A 22,439-nucleotide genomic window follows, 5' to 3' on the forward strand; every position below is an offset into this window, starting at 1 on the left:
CTCCTCCCCTGCATACTCTGTAAATATTTGTTGATCAATGTAGGGCCTCTGTACCAGGATATTTCAGGCCAAGTGAAGGAGGTATTAGTGTGTGTGCATTGGATGTGAGATAACTTCCATCTGCTTTACACTTTCTAAAGCCTGTGTAATTTCTAATTGCAGGAGGTTTAACCAAAACCCTGTTGCCCAGATTTGGTACTTTATTAAATGTATTTACTTCGGCCTATCAGCATATCAGATCAAATGTGGCTATCCAAACCGAGTGCTCGGCAACTTCCTAACAAAGAGCTACAACTACATCAACCTCTTCCTCTATCAAGCGTAAGTAAAGGACCAGACCTGCGGTACAGATGAGACAGACAGAAAGCCAAAATGAACTTATTTTAGCTGACGTGAGGGAGCCAAAGCTGATTGTTAAAGCAAACTCTGCGGCACTGAAGCATAACTGTGTTTGGGGTTCAGTAGTTTATTAGTCATGGTACTGGACCAACAAACCAGAGATAGCAAGTTGGGAAATTGAATTCTGTTGTCTTGTTATTTGTGGGCTGGTACCCAAACTCTCTGAACTTCTTCAGGTAGATCTCCAGCTGCTGTCTGCCAAGATGCAAATAAAAGGACATTCCCTCGCGCCACTATTCATCCTTCAACATGACAATGTATGGCCTAGCTACATGTTTTGCCCTGCATGACCGCACCAATTATCATCCCTTGAATGGACCACCATTAGAAATGATACCATCGCTGGACTTCGATCAGAGGCAAGGTCATCACTGGAGCTCAGTCAACACCAAATCCATACATCCTTTTCTGTACAATTCAATGCATCACAACAAAATCATTCTCAGGATGTAGCTATTGCTGGCAAGACCGACAATTATCGCCCATCCCTGGTTGTCCTTGTTTGCTACAACTGTGGGGCTCATTAGGTCACTTCAGAGGGAAGTTGAGAGTATGGAACTCAGAATCATAGAATAGTTACAGCACGGAAGGAGGCCATTCAGCCCATGGTGTCCATGCCAGTTCTCTGCAACAGCAACTCTGCTAGTCCCACTCCCTATCCTTTCCCCATAGTGTTATAATCCCCGTAGAGATCAACAATCCAAAAGAACCAAATTTGCCAATTGACCCCAATAGAGAAACCAACAGACAAGATTTCACTTTTATAACTTTTACTTTAACCATCAAACCAAACTCAACATCAATTAAGCATGAATTAACAGACAAACCACACACATTAACTATCAGATACAACAAAGAGAGATCTCAAAAATTTACTGGGCAGTCCACTCAGCATATATGGTACCAATTACAGCCACAAAGTTCTTCAAAGCTCTGAACTTCCTCAGGTAGATCTCCAGCTCCTGTCTGCCAAGATGCAGTCACCAATTCTTATCTGACAGCAGTTCCCCTTCAATCCCTAACTCCACGGGTGTGGTCACCACAAAAAGCAGCGCACTACTCCAGAACCTTCACGGCTACACTCACGACAGTCTTGATGGCATGGATCCACCAGTATTACCTTAAGTAACTGAAACAGCCATAGCCACTTGTATTTGCCTATGGCCAGCTCTTGGATTCAGCTTCTACTCTCCAGCTTGCCTGCAGTCTTGTGATCTGAGCTTGGATGGCTCTGAATTTGTTTTATTTAGTTACAACTAGTTCTGTCTCCTCAGAACCCTGAAGGTTTTTAGTTTCACTTTTAGTTGGGGACTGTCTCAAAAAACAAGCTTTGAAACCAGAGTCAGCGCACCTAACAGAACATTCAACAAGTCATCTGTTCAGACAACAGCTTGCACATGTTCCTCCACTGGTCTTGCAAACCGTTGACTCCGTCATAGAAGCCCTTCAGTGTTTATCCAATTCCCTTTGAAAACCATGATTGAATCTGACTCTAACACACTCTCAGGCAGTGTATTCCAGATCCTAATCACTCGCTGCGTAAAATAGTTCTCTTCACGCCACCATTGCTTCTCTTACCAATCACCTTAAATCGATGTCCTCTGGTTCTCCACCCTTCCGCCAACTGGAACAGTTTCTCCCTATCTACTCTGTCTAGACCCCTCATGATTTTGAACACCTCCAACAAATCTCCTCTCAATCTTCTCTTCTCTAAGGAGAACAACCCCAGCTTCTCCAATCTATCCTCGTAACTGAAGTCATTCACCTTCGAACCATTCTCGAAAACATTTTTTGCACTCCCTCTAAAGCCTTCACATCATTCCTAAAGTGTGGTGCCCAGAATTGGACACAATACTCCAGTTGAAGCTGAACCAGTGTTTCCTAAAGGTTTATCATAATTTGCTTGCTTTGTACTCTATGCCTCTATTTCTAAAGCCCAGGATCTCGTATGCCTTTTTAACCACTTTCTCGATTTGCCCTGCCACCTTCAACAATTTGTGTGTATATACCCCCAGGTCTTTCTAATCCTGCACCCCTATTAGAATTGTCCCATTTATTTGATATTGCCTCTCCTCATTCTTCCAACCAAAATGTATCACATCACACTTCTCTGCATTAAATTTCATCGTCCATGTGTCTGTTTATTCCATTAGTCTGTCAATGTCCTGTTGAAGCCTATCACTATCCTCCTCACAGTTCACAATACTTCTAAGCTTTGTGACATCTGCAAATTTTGAAATTGTGCCTGTAAAGTCTAGGTCATTATGTATAAGACATTTGTATAAGACACCAGTTCAGCCTCAGCTGGAATATTGCGTCCAATTCTGGGTGCCGCACCTGAGGAAAGACGTAAGGGCATTGGAGAGAGTACAGAAAAGATTCACGAGAATGGTTCCAGGGATGAGGAATTTCAGTTATGAAGATAGATTGGAAAAGAGGAGGCTGAGAGGTGATTTGATAGAGGTATTCAAAATCATGAGGGGTCTGCACAAGAGTAGATAGAGAGAAACTTGTGAAAGGATCAAGAAATAGAGGGCACAGATTTAAAGTATTTGGTAAGAGAAGCAAAAGTGACATGAGGAAAAACTTTTTCACGCAGCAAGTGGTTAAGGTCTGGAATGCGCTGCCTGAGAACGTGGTGGAGACTGGTTCAATTGAAGCATTCAGAAGGGAATTAGACAGTTATATGAAAAGGAAGAATGTGCAGGTTTATGGGGAGAAGGCAGGGGAATGGAACTGAGGGAGTTGCTCTTTCAGAGAGCCAGCACAGACACGATGGGCCGAATGGTCTCCTTCTGCGCTGTAACGATTCTGTGATTCTGTATTAATTTATATCAAGAAAACCAGTGCTCCTAATAACCCAGTACCCCACTATATACCTTCATCCAGTCTTAAAAACAACCGTTCACCACTACTCTCTTTCCTGTCACTCAGCCAACTTTGTATCCATGCTGCCACTAACCCTTTTATACCTTTGCTGGCAAGCCTATTAAGTGGCACTTTATCAAACGCATTTTGGAAGACCATCATCAACCCATTAACACTCTCTGTTAGCTCATCAAAAATCTCAATCAAGTTAGTTAAACATGATTTGCCGATAACAAATCCGTGCTGGCTTTCCTCAATTGATCCAAACTTGTCCAAGTGACTTAATTTTGTTTCATATTATTGTTTCTAAAAGATTACTTTATCCTTACACCCTTTTTTGAACAAGGTTTTAACATTTGCAATTCTTCAGTCCTCTGGCACCACCCTCATTTCTAAGGAGGACTGGAAGATTATGGCCTGTGCCTCTGCAATTTCCACCCTTACTTTCCTCAGCATCCTCAGCTGCATCACATCTGGTCCTGGTGACTTATTAATTTTAAGTATAGCCAGCATTTCTAATACCTCCTCTTCATCAATTTTTAGACCATCCAGTATCTAAACTACCTCTTCTTTCACTATTACTTTGGTAGTATCTTCTTCCTTGGTACAGACTGATGCAAAGTACTTATTTAGTACCTCAGCCACACCCTCTTCCTCCATGCCCAAATCTCCTTTTTGATCCCTAATCGACCCCACCCCTCCTCTTACTACACTTTTAGTATTTATATGTCTATTGGAGACTTTTGGATTCTCTTTTATGTTAGCTGCCAGTCTCTTCTCATACTCTCTCTTTGCCTCTCTTATTTTCTTTTTCACTCCCCCTTTGAACTTTCTATATTCAGCAACGATTCTCATTTGTATTATCAACTTGATATCTTCTACTTGTGTTGTACCTACTAATTCACCAGCCCTTGATAAGAGCCCTCAATTTCTGCCAGGCAAAGACTTGGAGACCCACAGACTCAAACCCAGCAATAGGAGGGGGTGGTTGACAGTGATGGAGGCAGGAAGCCTGCCTGAAGCTGTCATTTCCTAATCCAGTAACACCAAGGCCAATTGAAGTGGAGCCCCTACCATCATCTTCGTTAAAATCAGCTAACACAGCATGGATCAAACCTTGGTCTTTCCTGATCTGTATGTCTCAGTACCAGACTGAGTCATTAATATCTACTATTAATGCTATTAATAATAAAAATAATACTATGTAAGTTTTATTTATTGTCAAGTGTCTTGTAAATGCCACTTGTTGCAATGTGAGGTACTTTATGTAGAAGAATGAAATGGTGTTTGCAAGTACTGCTACAGTTCTACGGATGAGTGCAATCTATAATCGAGGGGCTCCAATGAAATGTGAAATTGAGAGACACACACATTGATTAAAATGAATGTCTTGCTCTAATAACAATTATTTCAGTCTAATATTACGCAAGTTGTACAAGCTAAAAATGTGTTCCCTGTATAAACATCTTTACAACTGGCCCATTTAAATGTGGGCATCTCTGAACATATTCCAGTGTCCAGGCATTAACCAGCTTCCTTGGACGGTTACAGGTTCCGTTTGGTGCCCTTTCTGACGGAGTTGAGAGCAGTGATGGACTGGGTTTGGACAGACACCACACTCAGCATCTCCAGCTGGATTTGTGTGGAGGACATTTACGCCAATGTTTTCATCCTGAAATGCTGGAATGAGTCGGAGAAGGTGAGCAGCCGGCTCCCTCGTGCTGGGAAAAGCTGACCTAGGTCTCAGATTCCCTCACTTTATTTGAGTTTGGAATGGTTTACAGTGCAGTCTGGTCTTTCCTCAATGGTTAAACTAACTTCTTTATTCCTGTTTAAATGTAGCAGGGCGGTGATAATCGTAGGGAATGATGGCGTAGAGATCGATCTGTCAGTAATAGGCTGGAAACAACACTGGACAATAAGATGAAGAAAGTTCCTCCTCTCCATTCACTGTATCTCTCTCTGTGTATTGCTGTCTGTCCTGTTTAGGTCTCTGGGTTGAAGCCCAGTGTCCGTCTCACTGTGTCTCTGGGCCTCATTGCTTCATTTTGGTAAAGATTTTTGTTTCACAAATGACAAAATCAGAACATGAAGGCCCAAGGTGATAGTTTTCCTTTGAATACAGTGAGCGTGGATTAATCCATTGTTATGATTCCCATGGAGATCAACAAACTAAAAGAACCAAATTTACCAAAAGGCCCCCAAAAAAATCAAATAGATAAGATTTCAGTTTTATAATTTTTACTTCAACAATCAAGCCAAAATCAACATAAACATGAATTAACAGACAAATAACAGTCAATATATATTACAAATTACACATTAACCATCAGGTACAACAAAGATCGATCTCAGGGATTTATTGAATAGTCCATTCGGCATATCTGGTACCAAACAAAGCCACAAAGTTCAACATAGCTCTGAACTTCCTCAGGGAGATCTCTAGCTCCTTGCTTCCAAGATGCAGCCACTGATTCTCATCTGGTTGCCCTTCAACCCAAACTCCACGCGTATGGCCTTCCCCCCCAAATGGCGTGCTTCTCCAGAACCTCCTCAGCTCTACTCACAACAGTCTTGATGACATGGATCCACCAGTATTACCTTTATCTGAGACCTTCAGTGACAAACCTTTGTACTGTATGGTCGGGTCTGGTTAATCAGTTACTTCAAATAACAAAAACAGCTGCAGCAATGCGTATTTGCCTATGGCCAGCCTTCACGTTCTGCTGCCTGCCTGAACTCCACTCCTGCATGATTTGAGTTCTGATGGCTCTATGCCCTTTTATCTGGAACTAAACAGTTTCAGTTTCCCCAGAACCTTAAGTTTTAGTTTCAGTTTCTGTTTCAGTTTCTGCTTCAGTTCCTGTTTCTGTTTTAGTTTCCCTTTCAGTTAGGGTCTGTCTCAGGGAAAAAAACAAGCTTTGAAACCAGGGTCTGTGCACTTTTTCCCTTTAGGTCAGGACCCTGAGGTTAGAGTCAAATGGGAATTTGAAACCCACACTGTGGGGAATAGTCATCTGGCAGTGATTTTCCCCAAATCAGCCAAATAATGGCCAGACTGCAGCTTGCCATCCGATTAAGGGCCAATAGGAGGCACTCCAGCATCGAAGAAGCAGCAGGTTGCCTTTTCAGGTAACAGAGAGAGAGGGTGCATTTGATGTAAATGCTCTTTCTCCAACTTTTAAAAATTTACAATAAAAAATGCCCTTGGCAGCTGGGCCACCATTGTGGAGGGGGACTCCTCCACAGGGCAGCCTATGGCTGTGGCTGCAGCTGAAGCCAGGCAGGTGGTAAGGGCCTCAAAGCCTGCTTGGAGCGCTGGCCCCCTGGTCTGCCGCTGGGAGGCCTCCTCCAGGCAGCTGGCCTGCTTCCTGACACCTTGCGGGACGCAGAGGCTGACTAGAAATTCCAGGTTGGTTTCTGATAGTCCTTAATATGCCTTTAAAGAGCCTTAATTGGCTACCCGTCACTTGTGGGCAGGTAGCACTGCTAATCCCCATACCCCTTCCGGGCAAATGGTTGGGGGTGGGATGGTTTTGGCAAACCAGCACACCATCCGGTGGCTCCTAATTCCGCTCCTACCCACCTCCGTGCTCAACCCACTATGGGGGCTAAAAATCCAGCTCCCAGTCTTTTAACCCAGTGCCAGAGTCCTAAAACTTGATTTTAATCAAACAATGGGTTAGGGATGGATAATCATTTTCCACACCATCCAGTTTTAACCTCCACTAAACTCAACTGCAAAGTTCTGCGAGTGGCGGAAAAGTCTTACCTCATGAAATCTACCCCAGAGAACTAAGTCTGCATTAGAGTTGAATTCTGTGGTCTGGGTTTGAAGACAACCTTTAAAATAAAAAAAAGGTAGGGTTCTGATCTCACCCCTTCACCCCCCAGCATTAGATTTGGGCAACCCAGCTGCTGCAGATCACAACACCTCTTTTACACATGCCAAGGTCAATGCTGCTCATAGTAACTCCCTCCTGAAGGTGCCCGTGCTTCTTCTCCTCAGAGATATCCTCAGGCAGCTGGCCAGAAGAAGAACAAGTTGGTGAAGTATGGAGTGGGAGGCCTCATCATCATGTCTTTGATCTGCATTGTATGGTTTCCGCTGCTCTTTATGTCATTGGTCAAATCTGTCGCTGGAGTGACCAATCAGCCGTTGGACGTCTCCATCAAGATCAGCATTGGCGGATATGAGGTAAGAGGTAATTCGCCAACTTGGACTTGCACCGAGTCTTTGAAGTATTTATATAGAGTCTTTCACAACCTCAGGGTGCCCCAAAGCACTTTACAGCCAATGAAGTGCTTTTGAAATGTGGTCACTGTTTTGATGTAGGAAACACAGCAACCAATTTTATACACAGCAAGCTCCCACCAACAGCAATGTGGTAATAACCAGATAATCTGATTTTCTGATGTTAAGGGATAAATATTGACCATGACACTGGGAAGAACTCCCCTGCTCTTTTCAAAATATCCCCATATGATTTTTCACTTCAACCTGAGAAGGCAAACGGGGGGAGGGTCTCAGGACTTGGCGCAGGATCAGCAGCGGGCTGTGACATTTTTTTTATTCATTCCTGGGATGTGTGTATCGATGGCAAGACCAGCATTTGTTGCCCACCCTAATTGCTCTTGAGAAGGTGGTGGTGAGGTGCCTTCTTGAACCACTGCAGTTTATTTGGTGTAGGTACACTCACAGTGCTGTTAGGAAGGGAGTTCCAGGTTTGTGACCAAGAGACAGTGAAGGAACAGCGCTATAGTTCCAAGTCAGGCCGGTGTGTGTCTTGGAGGAGAACTTGCAGATGATGGTGCTCCCATGTATCTGCCACCCTTGTCCTTCTAGGTGGTAGAGATCCTGGGTTTGGAAGGTGCTGTCAAAGGAGGCTTTGCAAATTGCTGCAGTGCTTCTTGTAGATGATCCACATTGCTGCCACTTTGCGCCAGTGTTGGAGGGAGTGAATGTTTAAGGTGGTGGATGGGGTGCCAATCAAGTGGGTTGCTTTGCCCTGGATGGTGTCTAGCTCCTTGAGTGTTGTTGGAGCTGCACTCATTCAGGCAAGTGGCGAATATTCCATCACACTCCTGACTTGTGCCTTGTAGATGGCGGGCAGGCTTTGGGGAGTCAGGAGGTGAGTTACTTACTGTAGAATTCCCAGCCTCTGACCTGTTCTTGTAGCCACAGTATTTATATGGCTGGTCTACTTAAGTTTCTGGTCAATGGTAACTCCAGAATGTTGATGATGGGGGAATTCAGTGATGGTAATACCGTTGAATGTCAAGGGGAGACGGCTAGATTCTCTTATTGGATATGGTCATTGCCTGGCACTATTACAGCACGAATGTTACTTGCTACTTATCAGCCCAAGCCTGAATGTTGCCCAGGTCTTGCTGCATGTGGGCACAGACTGCTTCAGTATGTGAGGAGTCACGAATGGTACTGAACACCATGTAATCATCAGCAAACATCCCCACTTCTGACCTTATGATGGAGCCAAGGTCATTGATGAAGCACCTGAAGATGGTTGGGCCTAGGACACTCCCCTAAGGAACTCTAAAATAAAAGCAAAATACTGCAGATGCTGGAAATCTGAAATAAAAACAAGAAATGCTGGAACCACTCAGCAGGTCTGGCAGCACCTGTGAAAAGAGAAGCAGAGTTAATGTTTCGGGTCAGTGACCCGAAACGTTAACTCTGCTTCTCTTTTCACAGATGCTGCCAGACCTGCTGAGTGGTTCCAGCATTTCTTGTTTTTATACCCCTAAGGAACTCCCCAGGTCCCTCTGTTCCTGCACACTCTTTAGAACTGTGCCATTAAGTCTATATTGCCTCTCCCCAAATCCTTCTGCCAAAATGCATCAGCTCACACTTGTCAGTATTAAATTCCATCTGCCACCTCTCTGCCCATTATACTAGCCTATCTATGTCCAATTGCAGGTGTTTCTTATCATCCTCACTGCCACACCTCCAAGTTTGTGTTATCGGCAAATTTTGAGATTCTACTCTATATTCCAAGATCCAAGTCATTTATATATAGCAAAAAAGCAGTGGTCCCAGCTCCGACCCTTGGGGAACACCACTGTCTACCATCCTCCAGACTGAAAAACAACCATTTACTACGACTGATTGTTTTCTGTCTTTAAGCCAATTTTTAATCTAGTTGGACACTGACCCTTCTATTCCATGAGCCTCAATTTTGTTAACAAGTCTTTTATGTGGTACCTTATCAAACGCTTTCTAAAAATCCATATAAACAATGTCTACTGTATTCCCTTCATCAACCTTCTCTGTAACTTCATCAAAAAATTCAATTAGATTAGTCAAGCATGGTCTGCCCTTTACAAATCCATGCTGGCTATCCTTAATTAACTCAAACCCCTCCAAGTGACTGTTGAATTTTTCCTTGATTATTTTTTCTAAAACCTTATTCACCACTGATGTTAAACTAACTGGCCTGTAGTTGCTAGGACTGCCCTTACACCCCTTCTTGAATAAGGATGTCACATTTGCCACTCTCCAATCCTCTGGCACTTCCCCAATATCCAGGGAAGATTGGAAGATATGGCAAGCCCATCCGTTATTTCCATCCCCACTTTCTTTAACAACCTGGGATGCAAGCCATCCGGACCAGGTGACTTATCTACCCTCAACATAGTCAGCCTTTTTCGTACCTGCCCCCTCTCAATTTTGACCCTATCCATTACCTCTACTTTCTCTGCTTGTACTGATATTTTGCCAGATTCCACTTCCTGAGTGAATACTAATAAGAAGTATTCATTAAGTATATTAGCTTGCCCTACTACCCGCTTACTATTTAAATGCTAATAGAAGATTTTTGGTTTCCCTTTTATGTTGACCGCCATTCTAATCTCATATTCTCTTTGCCAGTCTAGTTTTCCTCCTCACCTCACCTCTCAACTTATTGTATTTGGCCTGGTTCTCACTTGAAGAATTCACCTGACAAGCATCATACACCCTCTTTTTTGTTTCATCATAATCTCTATCTCCCTCTTCATCCAAGGAGCTCTATTATTGGTTCCTTTACCTTTCGTCCTTGTTGGAATGTACCTGGCCTGTATCTGAAGCATCTCTTCCTTAAAGATAACCCATTGTTCCGATACAGCTCATCCGGTCAGTCTTTGGTTCCATTCTATCCTGGCTAGATCCCTTCTCATTGTGTTGAAATTAGCCCTCTTCCAATCTAGACCTTCTGCCTTATTCTGTTCCTTGCTTTTCTGCATCATGAGTCTAAACCTTATGATACAATGATCACCCTTACCCAAGTGCTCCCCCACAGGCACTTGGTCCACTTGGCCCATCTCATTTCCCAGCACCAGATCCAGCAATGCCTCCTTTCTAGTAGGACTGAGAACATACTGATCAAGGAAGTTCACCTGAAAACATTTCAGAGATTCCTCGCCCTCTTAATCCTTTACCCAATCGATTTTTGGGTAATTAAAGTCCCCCAATATCACCACTCTCTAGTTCTTGCACATCTCTGTGATTTCCCTGCAGATTTGCTCCTCTATCTCTCTCATGATTTGGAGGTCTATTGAATACCTCTAGTAATGTGATCGTACCCATTTTGCTTCTCAATTCTAACCAAATGGATTCTGGCCTTGACCCTTCAAGGACATCCTCCCTTTCCAGGACTGCAATGTCTTCCTTAATCAGTACTGCTACCCCACCTTTTTTTCCTTCTCTATCTTTTCTAAATACTTTATATCCTTGTATATTAAGCACCCACTCCTCGCCATTTTAAGCCACTTTTCTGTTATTGCATGTCATCATATTCCCATACTGTTATTTGTGCTTGTAACACACCAACCTTATTCATCACCCTTTGTGTCTTTACGCACATGCATTGTAATCCTGTCTTTGCATTCCACGTAGTCCTTCTCAGTCTGCTCCCTTCTAATAAAGAACTACTCCCCTCTCTAATACTGTCTAACACGCTCACCTTATCCCTCTTTTCTACTTCTATATGCTGGTGCCCTTCCCCCTGCCAATTTAGTTTAAACCCTCCCCAACCACACTAGTGAACATCTCCATGACTACATTGCTCCCAGTCATGTTGAGGTGCAACGCATCCCTTTTGAATAGGTGCCTCCTGCCCCAGAACCGGTCCCAATGCCCAAGAATCTGAAGCCCTAGTTCCTATACCATGCTTCAAGCCACACATTGTTCCTCCCTATCTTCCTATTTCTACTCTCACTAGCATGTGTCTCTGGGAGTAATCCAGAGATTACTATCCTTAAGGTCCTACTCTTTAACCTCCTTCCAAGCTCCTGAAAATCTGACTGTAGGACCTCAGTACCTGCCCTTGCTATGTCAATGGTACCAACATGTACCACAACTTCTGTCTCACTCCCTTCTCCCTGCAGAAATCCTGCACACTCTCTGTGATGTCTTTTATCCTGGTACCAGGAAGGCAACACACCATGTGGGACTAATGATAAAGGTTACAGAAATTCCTGTCTGTCCCCTGACTATGGAATCACCTATAACAACTGCATTTCTCACTTTGCTGCTCCCTCCTGTACAGTCCCTTGCCCATTGTGCCATGGTCTGGACTGCAGTCCTTTAAGGTGTCATCACTCTTAGCAGTCACCAGTCTGAAAGTGGCACACACCCTGAAGACTCCTGCACTTCTTGCCTCTTTGTACTCTTCCAAATGGCCACCCACTTACTATCCTGAACTCCTACAGCCTGTGGGGTGACCACCTCCTGGACATACAATCTCGGAAGCTCTCCTGCTCCCTGATGCTCCACAGAGATTCCAGCTGCCCCTCAATCCTGAGTGAAAGCTGAAGCAGCTGGAGAACTTCTACCTTGGTCACCCAAGACACATGAAGAATCCTGAAGTTCCCACATGGCACAGAAATTGCAGCTGCCCACCCATGAGCGAAACAAAAACCCCCTATTCCCTTTTTAAACAATCTATTGTAATGAATAAAAACAGAAAATGCTGAAAATACTCAGCAGGTCTGGCAGCATCTATGGAAAGAGAAGCAGAGTTAACATTTTAGGTCTGTGACCTTTCATCAGAACTGCAATTTTAATGAATATCTCTAGTCCTGCTCTGTGCTTAGCCTCTTATTACTACAATTAGTACTACACTACCCAATTAAATATTTTTAATTTCCCAACTCCTAATTTGAACCAATACCCTCCCTGCTGATTTTGCTCTCTCTCCCTATGATAAATTATAAAATCCGCCTGTGTTTTTAGTTTTTTATACTAATGAATCTAGCAAGTCTATTTTATATTTGATTAACTTAGATTAAATTAAAAGCTTACCGGTATACTCACCCCGGCTTTCTGACTCCCTGCACTCTCTGTTGATTGTGACATCATTCTGAGGTCACTTTTCAATTTTTGGTTTGGCTGCGAATCTCCTCTCCTCTCCTCTCCTCTCCCACTGCTTTCTCTCCGGCCGCCGAGGTTATGGCACACTTTATAAATCCTCTCTCCCACTGCTTTCTCTGTGACCTTATGATGGAGGGAAGGTCATTGATGAAGCAGCTGAAGATGGGTAGGCCTAAGACACTACCCTGAGGAACTCCTGTAGTGATGTCCAGGAGCTGAGATGATTGACCTCCAACAATCGCAACCATCTTCCTTTGCACTAGGTACGACTCCAACTAGTGGAGAGTTTTCCCCCTGATTCCCATTGACTCCAGTTTTGCTAGGGCTCCTTGAAGCCATACTCGGTCAAATGCTGCCTTGATGTCAAGGGCAGTCACTCTCACCTCACCTTTGGAATTTAGTTCTTTTGTCCATATTTGGAGCAAGGCTGTTATGAGGTCTGGATCTGAGAGGCCCTGGCAGAACCCAAATTGAGCATCTGTGAGCAGGTTACTGCTGTGATAATACTGCTTGATAGCACTGTCAATGACATCTTCCATCACTTTGTTAATGATTGAGAGTGGACTGATTAGTAGCTTTGAACTCAATGAAGACATTGTTCAAGGAGTTGAGCTTGGAGCTGACAAATGTGTGGATACAAATTAATTGATATTTTCCAGGCTGATATTTCAGGTGCCATATTGAGAAATTCAACAGCTCTGTGTTCACAAGGTCCCAAGAGGATGTTTGAATGAAAAAGGACCTTCACCCCTTTGATATCTGGCAATTTGTTTTGTATTTTTGAGGAGTTGGATGGGGGCCCTTATAATCGTATACTAAAATAATACACATATGTGGCCTAGACAATTTCCTGAAAAACGTAGCTTATAAAATGGACAACCTCTTTCTTGAATGTTCTTAAACTTCTCATCCTTGTTTTCAAATCCGTCCATGGCCTCACCCTTCCCGATAACCTTCTCCCAGCCCTACGACCCGATGGGATCACTGTGCTCCTCTAACTTCGGCCTCTTGTGCATCCCGAACTTTCATTGCTCCACCACTGACAACACTGCCTTCAGCTGTCTGGACCCTAAGCTCTGAAATTCCCTCCCCTAAACCGCTCTGCCTCTCTACCTCTCTCGTCCCCTTTAAGATGCTCCTTAAACCTCTTTGACCAAGATTTTTGGTCATACTTAGTAATATCTCTTTAATATCTCTTTATGTGGCTCAGTGTCAAGCTCTTTCAGATATTTCTCTTGTGAAGCGCCTCGGAACATTTTTAGTACATTAAAGGTGCTATATAAATGCACATTATTGTTACAATGTGTATTCTCTAAAATCTTTTCTTTATGCGTGCAGCCTCTGTTTACAATGAGCGCACAGCAGCAGAACCTCAGGCCGCTCTCCACCGTAATGTATAACGATCTCACCAATCGGTACACTCTCTATCCGGTAAGTCCCACAGGGTCACCCGGCAACTGGCTCCCTGTGAAAATGAACTTGAATTCCAGTCAGAGCAACTGGAGAAAGGGGTGCGGGAGGAGGGGGACAGAGGACAGGAATGGGATAGATGTGGTAAGCAGCTTTATTAGTTACTTCATTAGTTGCTAGGCACTAATATGATAAAGGCTGATGTCTATGGGTATGGTGCCAGGGTGGTTATGGTACTGGATTGCCAATGCAGACCTTGCAAGTTCAAATTCCACTGTGGCAAGTTGTAAAATTAAATTCAATAATTATGATCAATTCTGGCAGAGTGCCCAAAATAAAAGAAAGAGAGCCTTGCATTTCTTTGGCTCTTTTCATAACCTCAGGATGCTCTAAAATGCTTTACAGCCAATGAAGCACTTTGGAAATGTAGTCACTATTGTAATGTAGGAAACAGAACAGCCAAATTGCACACAGCAAGTTCCACAAACAGCAATAAGATAAATGATCACATAATCTGTTGAGGTATAAATATTGGCCAGGATACCAGGGAGAGCAGCCACGCAGTTATGAGGAAAGATTGGATAGTCAGGGGTTGTTCTCCTTGGAACAGAGAAGGATGAGGGGAGATCCAATTGAAATGTACAAAATTTTGAGGGGCCTGGAAAGGTCAGTGACTAGGGGGCATAGTTTGAAAGTGATTGGTAGAAAAATTAGAGGGGAGATGAGGAAAAGATTTATTCTAAGAATAATTTTTTTTAAAACCAATAACCTGCTGCTTTCTAACATAACACAAGAAAGATTATTATCCCAACATCAAACAAGTGACCCAGTAAGGATTTTTTTTTTAGAGATACAGCACTGAAACAGGCCCTTCGGCCCACCGAGTCTGTGCCGACCAACAACCACCCATTTATACTAACCCTACAGTAATCCCATATTCCCCACCACCTACCTACACTAGGGGCAATTTACAATGGCCAATTTACCTATCACCTGCGAGTCTTTGGCTGTGGGAGGAAACGGGAGCACCCGGCAAAAACCCATGCAGACACAGGAAGAGCTTGCAAACTCCGCACAGACAGTACCCAGAATTGAACCCGGGTCCCTGGAGCTGTGAGGCTGCGGTGCTAACCACTGCGCCACTGTGCCGCCCATTGTTGCTCCTTAGACTCTCCATTATAATGGTTGAAGGTTGACCTCTTTTACCACCCTGTGTAGAATATGAAATGCTTGAGATGGGAAGAATTGCAAAGTTTTAATTCACTTAAAGGAAAAGGTAATTTATATGACATTTATATGGCACCGTCTACTTTCCAAATTGCGTTAGAGCTAATGAGTACTTTTGAAGTGCAGACACTGTTGTAATGTAGAGGTATGCAGCAGACAATTTGCGCACAGCAAGCTCCCACAACAGCAGTGTGATAAATGGCCAGACAGTTTGTTTTTGTGATGTTGGTTGAATGTTAAATATGGCACAGAACTCCCCTACTCTTCTTCAGATAGTGGCTGTAGGATCTTTTACGTCCACCTGAGAGAGCAGATGTGGCCTCAGTTTAATGTCTCATGTGAAAGATGACACCTTCGACAATGCAGCATTCCCTCAGTACTGAACTGGGAATGACAGCCTAGATTCTGGATTCCAATTCTCTGGAGTTGGGCTCGAACCCTTGACATCCTGACTCAGAGATGGGAGTGCTATCCACTGAGCCAAGGTTCATACTATTTTGGGGTGTTCTGGTGATGTTCATAAACTGGAAGAGTATGGGTTAAGTGGTGACTTCACCAGAACCTCACTCCAGCACATCCTGTCTGAGAGACAGGATAAACTGCCACTTAGATAGGCATGGATTAATCAGGGACAGTCAGCTTGGATTTGTTAAAGGAAGGTCATGTCTTATTAACTTGATTGAATTTTTTGAGGAAGTAACAAGGAGGATTGATGAGGGTAATGCAGTGGATGTGATCTACATGGATTTTAGTAAGGCATTTGACAAGGTCCCGCATGGCAGACTGGTCAGTAAAATAAAAGCTCATGGGATACAGGGGAATGTGGCAGGTTGGATCCAAAATTGGCTCAGTGACAGGAAACAAAGGGTAGTGGTTGACGGATGTTTTTGTGAATGGAAAGCAGTTTCCAGTGGTGTTCCACAGAGCTCAGTGTTGGGTCCCTTGCTGTTTGTGGTATATATTAATGATTTGGACTTAAATGTGGGAAGCATGATTGGGAAATTTGCTGATGACACAAAAATTGACCATGTAGTTGATAGTGAAGAGGATAGCTGTAGACTCCAGAATGATATCAATAGTTTGGTTGAATGGGTGGGAAAGTGGCAAATGGAATTCAATCCAGGGAAGTGTGAGGTAATACATTTAGGGAGGGCAAACAAAGCAAGGGGATACACAATAAACGGGAGGATATTGAGAGGGGTAGAAGAAGTGAGAGACCTTGGAGTGCATGTCCACTGGTCCCTGAAGGTGACAGGATAGGTAGATAGAGTGGTGAAGAAGGCAAATGGAATGCTTTCCTTTATTGGCAGAGGTATAGAATACAAAAGCAGGGATGTAATGCTGGAAATGTATAAAACACTGGTTAGGCCACAGCTGGAGTATTGTGTACAGTTCTGGTCACCACATTACAGGAAGGTCATAATTGCTCTGGAGAGAGTACAGAGGAGATTTACAAGAATGTTGCCAGGGCTCATAAGTTGCAGCTATGAGGAAAGATTGGATAGGCTAGGGTTGTTTTCCTTTGAACAGAGGAGGCTGAGGGGTGACTTAATTGAGGTGTGCAAAATTAAGAGGGGCCTAGATAGAGTGGACAGGAAGGACCTGCTTCCCCTGGCAGAGAGATCAATTACCGGGGCACAGATTTAGGTGGTGGGTAGAAGGATTAGTGGGGACATGAAGAAAAACTTTTTCACCCAGAGGAAGATGGGTATCTGGAATTCACCGACAGGAATGGTGGTGGAGGCAGAAACCCTCAACCCTTTTAAAAGATATCTGGACATGCACCTGAAGTGCTGTAACCTGCAAGACTACAGACCAGGTGCAGGAAGGTGGGATTAGATTGGGCGGCTAGTTTTTTTGGCTGGCACAGACAGGATGGGCTGAATGGCCTCCTTCTGTGCTGTTATTTTTCTATGGTTCTATATTACAACCACCATCTTCTGCCACTGTATCGCAGTGACTGTTTAATATAATGTATAATATTTCTGCATCAAGGGGCTCTCTAATGACCCAACCACAGTGAAATTAAATGTCAACCAAACCAAAGGTACAAAAGCCCATCTCATTGAATATTGTTGATGATTTGCATGGGTGCTGAATCTAAAGCCTGGCCTGCTGGTCAATGTGCAATTGCAGAAGGTGGCATGAAAAGGATAACATTAACCTACTGTGAGACAGTGCCCTACAGGAAGCAAAGCTAAAACTGAGCCCAGTTCAAGAGCAGTGCTAATTAAAAATGCTGAGGGGTCTGAGTGCTGTGGGTCAATGGATAGTTCATCCACATAGTGGGCAGTAACTGGGGATTCACTTGTGCTCCTATAAATAGGAACAGGCTGAAACTGTGAGGGTTCAGTTAGTAGGTGCATGTTTGTAATCTGTTTCCCTATAAATAAAAGCTTAGAAGTGTGCAAAGATTGGTTTCAGTTCTATCCTTCACTACATGGCTTTCTGGAATAGAACACTCTGGACATGGCTTTGAATCTACATCAGGCTGCCGGGCTCAAAAGCATCACTCTCCACTTAAGAATCCAACATGAAATTAGTGCACTTTGGCCAAATTAGTTTCAAAGAGCCCATAAGATAGCAGACTTTGGAAAGGGGAAATGTTGTGAGTTGCTTTTATGAACATTATTCTGTGTGTTTGATGGGACAGTATAGAAGGAGCATTACTCTATATCTGACCTGTGCTGTACCTGCCCTGGGAGTGTTTGATGGGACAGTGCAGAGGGAGCTTAACTCAACAGGGTGGGGGGAGGAGTCCGGGGAGGGGAATGGAGTTGATGGCAGCTGGACAAAACAGAGGTGGAAGAGATCAATGTTTGAAGGTATAATAGAAATATTCAAAATTTAACACAGTTTTTTCATTTCTACAGTCTGCTATGCAATTTTTAGTTAACTACATGCCAGAAGATATAATGGTGGCTCACATAAAGAGTGATGCTAACTTGCTGTGGAGTATCAGTCCAGCCAGTCTCAAGGCGATGAAAGAAGAAATTACCAACTCTTCGCGGATTTACATCCATCTCCACTGGACCATACTCAGGTACAGCGTTTAACACAGAATAAACATCACATGGGAAATCATGGCCTGTGACTTCAGTAAAACAAATTCAATCATCAAAGTGAATTTCTGAGATGAAAAGAAATTAAACGTCAGGCTCTTTGTGCATGATTTCCAGTGCTTTCCCATTGGGCCATGGCTACTTAGAGACCAGTTATAGAGCAACATTGCAGACAGCTGGAGCAAGGCTCTTATGTTGGCAGAAGTTGGCATTAAATCTCCCAAAGGCCACAGAATGGCTGGTTTTGGAAACTGAAAGCCGTTGAGTAGGGAACGTTACTTTAAGCTTGCAGCTGAGGTACATTTTCCAGACAATGTAAAGGGAGCTTTACTCTGCATCAAACCCATGCTGTTCCTATATAAGGATATCTCGTATATACACAGATAACGGATATCCTTTATATGCATAAACCTTAAATATATATTTTGTTTCCTGCATTTCCCTCTATATATAATTTTTGTGAGATTAAACAGAGAAATGAAACACACAGGGACGGTGTGATATCCGGTGTGTTTGCTCAGGATGTGGAACTCCATAGCTGGATGACCCATGTAGCAGGAATCATTTTTGATCTGCTTGCCTCAGTTGGTGTTGCCCTTATAAATCCGTCGGTTCCTGATTACTGTTTCTCATGTTCCTGCAGGAACGCTTCTCTGTTGATGAATCCTGAAGCTTTTGGTAAACGCACAGTGCTCTGCACGGACAGGGAAGTCAGAAAGGAGCTGGTTCAGCTGTTGGAAGGAACCCGTGAGAAGCCAGTGTATGTTACATACTTGCTGCATTTGTCACAGTGCCATTTTCATAGGAATCTCATTTCAAACTAAATTATTTGTCTCAGATTCATTGGAGGAATTTTCCCAGGCAAGGGGAGACAGGTTGAGGTTGTTTTTCATTCGTGGGATGTGGGCATCGCTGGCATTTATTGCTCATCATGGAAGAAATCACAGGGCTGGCAGCTATTGGAGGCAGGTTCCCCGTCCCTTTAAAGTCTTTAAAGGGACGGGGATCCTGCCTCCTAAAACTTTGACAAAAAAAGACTGGAGGATCGCTCCGGGAGAGGAAAAAAATGGCAGAGGCGGTATTCCCCCAATCTTTGCAGCCCGACGCTGGGAGCCCCGCCTCCAGCACAAAATCCAGCCCATTATGTTCTCTGTTTATCTTTCTCCCCTCCCTCTGTCTCTCTGTCACCCTCTGTCAATGCATGTATCGTTCTCTCTTTCTCCTTTCTGCCGTCACTTTCTCTCCCTTCCTTTCACACTCTTCTCCCTTCTTTTCTTTCTCTGGTTCTCACCCACCCACCACTTCCCCTCTGCCCCCTTGCTCTGGCTTTCTCCCTTAGATGTTCTGATGCACTCGGGCTCTCCCTAGGATGTTGCAGTGCACTCAAGAACATAGGAGCAGGAGTAGGCCATTTCGTTCTTCGAGCCTGCTCCCCCATTCAATACAATCATGACTGATGATCTACCTCAATTTTAAATTCTAATAGCTGAGTAGAATCTTTACTCATTAACTATGCACCAGTAATGTCTGTCTGGCTTGGTTTATGTTTTTGATGGGCTGCCACTCACTGACATGCCCACAGGGCAGAACATTGGGTGGATCAGGGTTCTAGTTCAATACTCGGATTTGCTGATGTTGAAAGCTCACAAACATCTCTATTTAACTCCCGTCAGATACAGAAACGAGAGTGAAACATTGTACAAATTACAAGGCAGGCTTGGGCTCCAACACTGAACTGGAGCCGCCAGCACTGTCTGTCAGAATGCTTTTTAACTGATTCCTTGAGGCCTAGTCTGAGCGCGAGGCTTAGGGTTTCCAACACTCCCAAAATGATCCGGTGTTTCCAAAAATCGAGGGTCCATTCCCGCAGCTCTAGCTCCAGCAGCCTGGACGATCAGCTTATTTAAATTTCCCGCCGCAGAGTCGTCCCCCACCACCACTACTGTTAAAGCCTCAGCATGATGATGTCACCAGCCCATTGCCACAGGGAACCATGGCTGCATGGGGCTGCACAGCTAGAGAGTCAGAAATCGGTAAGATCGCGATCGTGGGTGTTCATTCAGGGAGTTACTGAACTAAGGACTCTGAAAGTAACGGGGGAGGGGTCTGAAAACAGCCTTCCTACCCTTGCTTCCCTTTGCTCCCCCGCCCTCGCTTCCCCCTCCCCCCCCCACCCTTGCTTCCCCCTCCTCCCCGCTTCCCCCTCGCCCCGCCCTCGCTTCCCACTCGCTTCCTCCTTGCTTCCCTCTCCTCCCCGCTTCCCCCTCCCCCCGCCCTCGCTTCCCGCTTCCCCTCCCCCGCCCTCACTTCCCCATTCCCCCACCCTCACTTCCCCCTCCTCCCCCGCTTCCACCTCCCCCCCCACCCTCGCTTTCCCTGCCCTCGCTTCTCCCCTACCCTCACTTCCCCTTCCTCCCTGCTTTCCTTTCCCTCCCCCGCCCTCGTTTCTCTCTCCTCCCCCGTTTCCCCCCCCGCCCTCGCTTCCCTCCCACCCTCACCTCCCCCTCCTCCCCTGCTCCCCACCGCCCTCGCTTCCCCCTTGCCCCTTCCCTCCCGCCCTCGCTTCCCCTCTCCCTCCCGCCCTCGCTTCCCCCCATCCTCGCTTCCCCTCGTCCCCCGCTACCCCTCCTCTCTCGCTTCCCTCATCCCCTGCTTCCCCCTCCCCACTGCCCTCACTGCTGACACGAAACCAAAACCCACCCTTTAAAAGGTAAATGCAATAACATACATGGGTCAATGTCATGTGGTCAGAATCAAACGTCATGATCAAACCTCTAGGAAGGCCTGTATCCGGAGTTACCAGCCTGATGGCAGCCTCCACTTTTTTTAGTTTTGCTATGATCTTTTTTCTTTCTCATAACATTGATGATTAGGAATAACAACCATTTTCTCTCATTTTAGGGTAATTGCGGGATTGTTCCCAAAATACATTCAAGCGACTAGTAGGCCTGAAGCCAAGCCAGCTTTCCGGCTCCGAATAGGTGAGCGCAGATACACAACAGTTCATTCAGGATCTTCTCCAGTGAACTCTAAAGATATGTGTGTATATGGGGTGAATGAGGAGTCCCAATGTGACAGGGTTTATACACCGATGAGCATGCTCACTGTATCACAGTCTGGCCAATGATTCTACTGTGGCCACCTGGAGTGTTAGCTCAGCAGGTGTGATGCACATTTAAAAACACGCTTCCTCCCATCAGTGTTTTTTTAAAAATTTGTTTCATGGGATGTGGGCATCGCTGGCAACGCCAGCATTTGTTTTCCATCCCTGATTGCCCTTGAGAAGGTAGTGGTGAGCCGCCTTCTTGAACCACTGCAGATTTCATCGGTGTGTCTCCTGCTTCATGTCAGACCCTCCCCATGATTTTCTCACTTGCAGCTGTGGGTGGGGGAGGGGGAGAGCAGCAACTGGACCAATTAGAACATGCCTCCCACTCCCTTTGCCCCACCCTTGGGGGCCTTCGGTTTTCACAGCCCTCAGCTCTGGAATTCTCCCCCAAAACCTCTCCACCCCTCTCTCATCCTTTAAGCCTACCTCTTTCTCCAGCTTTTAGTCACTTGTCCTAATGCCTCCTTCTTTGGTCCAGTGCCAAATTTTATTTGATAATGCTCTTGTGAGGCACCTAGGGATGTTTTCTACATCATGGGTGCTATATAAATGCAATTTGTGTTGCATTTTAAGATGGTTGGTACACTTTATTTTATTTTTCTGCTTGGTTATGAGATATCAAAAAAAGCATCATCTTCCCTAGTCCATCCTGGTTCATATCAATGTTTATATTTTCATTAATTGCTCCTGTTTCCAAAGCTGTGCACCCTCAGGATTTCGACTGAATCACTCTCGAGGGCAGAGGCCATCAAGAACGGAACAAGATTTAGAAAGATGGGGGAGACCCAGGCCTGGCTGAGGGGAAAGGAAATCTCCACTGTCTGCTGGCTGGAAGGGCCCCTATACAAAATTAATTTGGGAATCAATGCTGTGGAAATCTGGCTTTCACTTAGTACTAAATTCACAAGAACCATGGGGTTGGCCAGTGTAGGAACTCCCTTTCGCTTCTTCGAGCAGTGCTATGGGATCTTTTATGTCCTCAATACTGCACTGG

The 22,439-nt window shown here is 44.6% G+C and overlaps 1 protein-coding gene across 1 annotated transcript in view; it reads left to right on the plus strand.

Moving 5' to 3' along the window:
- LOC137378249 (piezo-type mechanosensitive ion channel component 2-like) overlaps positions 1-22,439 on the plus strand; it is a 220,801-nt gene that overhangs the window by 191,679 nt on the left and 6,683 nt on the right. The window contains exons 49-55 of the mRNA XM_068048474.1: positions 163-321; positions 4,819-4,966; positions 7,277-7,465; positions 13,976-14,068; positions 18,148-18,317; positions 18,980-19,096; positions 21,238-21,317. Of these exons, the coding sequence (XP_067904575.1) occupies positions 163-321; positions 4,819-4,966; positions 7,277-7,465; positions 13,976-14,068; positions 18,148-18,317; positions 18,980-19,096; positions 21,238-21,317 (956 nt within the window). The remainder of the gene's footprint in view (positions 1-162; positions 322-4,818; positions 4,967-7,276; positions 7,466-13,975; positions 14,069-18,147; positions 18,318-18,979; positions 19,097-21,237; positions 21,318-22,439) is intronic.

The sequence above is a fragment of the Heterodontus francisci genome, chromosome 16 (assembly GCF_036365525.1).
Source record: "Heterodontus francisci isolate sHetFra1 chromosome 16, sHetFra1.hap1, whole genome shotgun sequence".
In the NCBI taxonomy this organism is placed as follows: Eukaryota; Metazoa; Chordata; class Chondrichthyes; order Heterodontiformes; family Heterodontidae; genus Heterodontus; species Heterodontus francisci.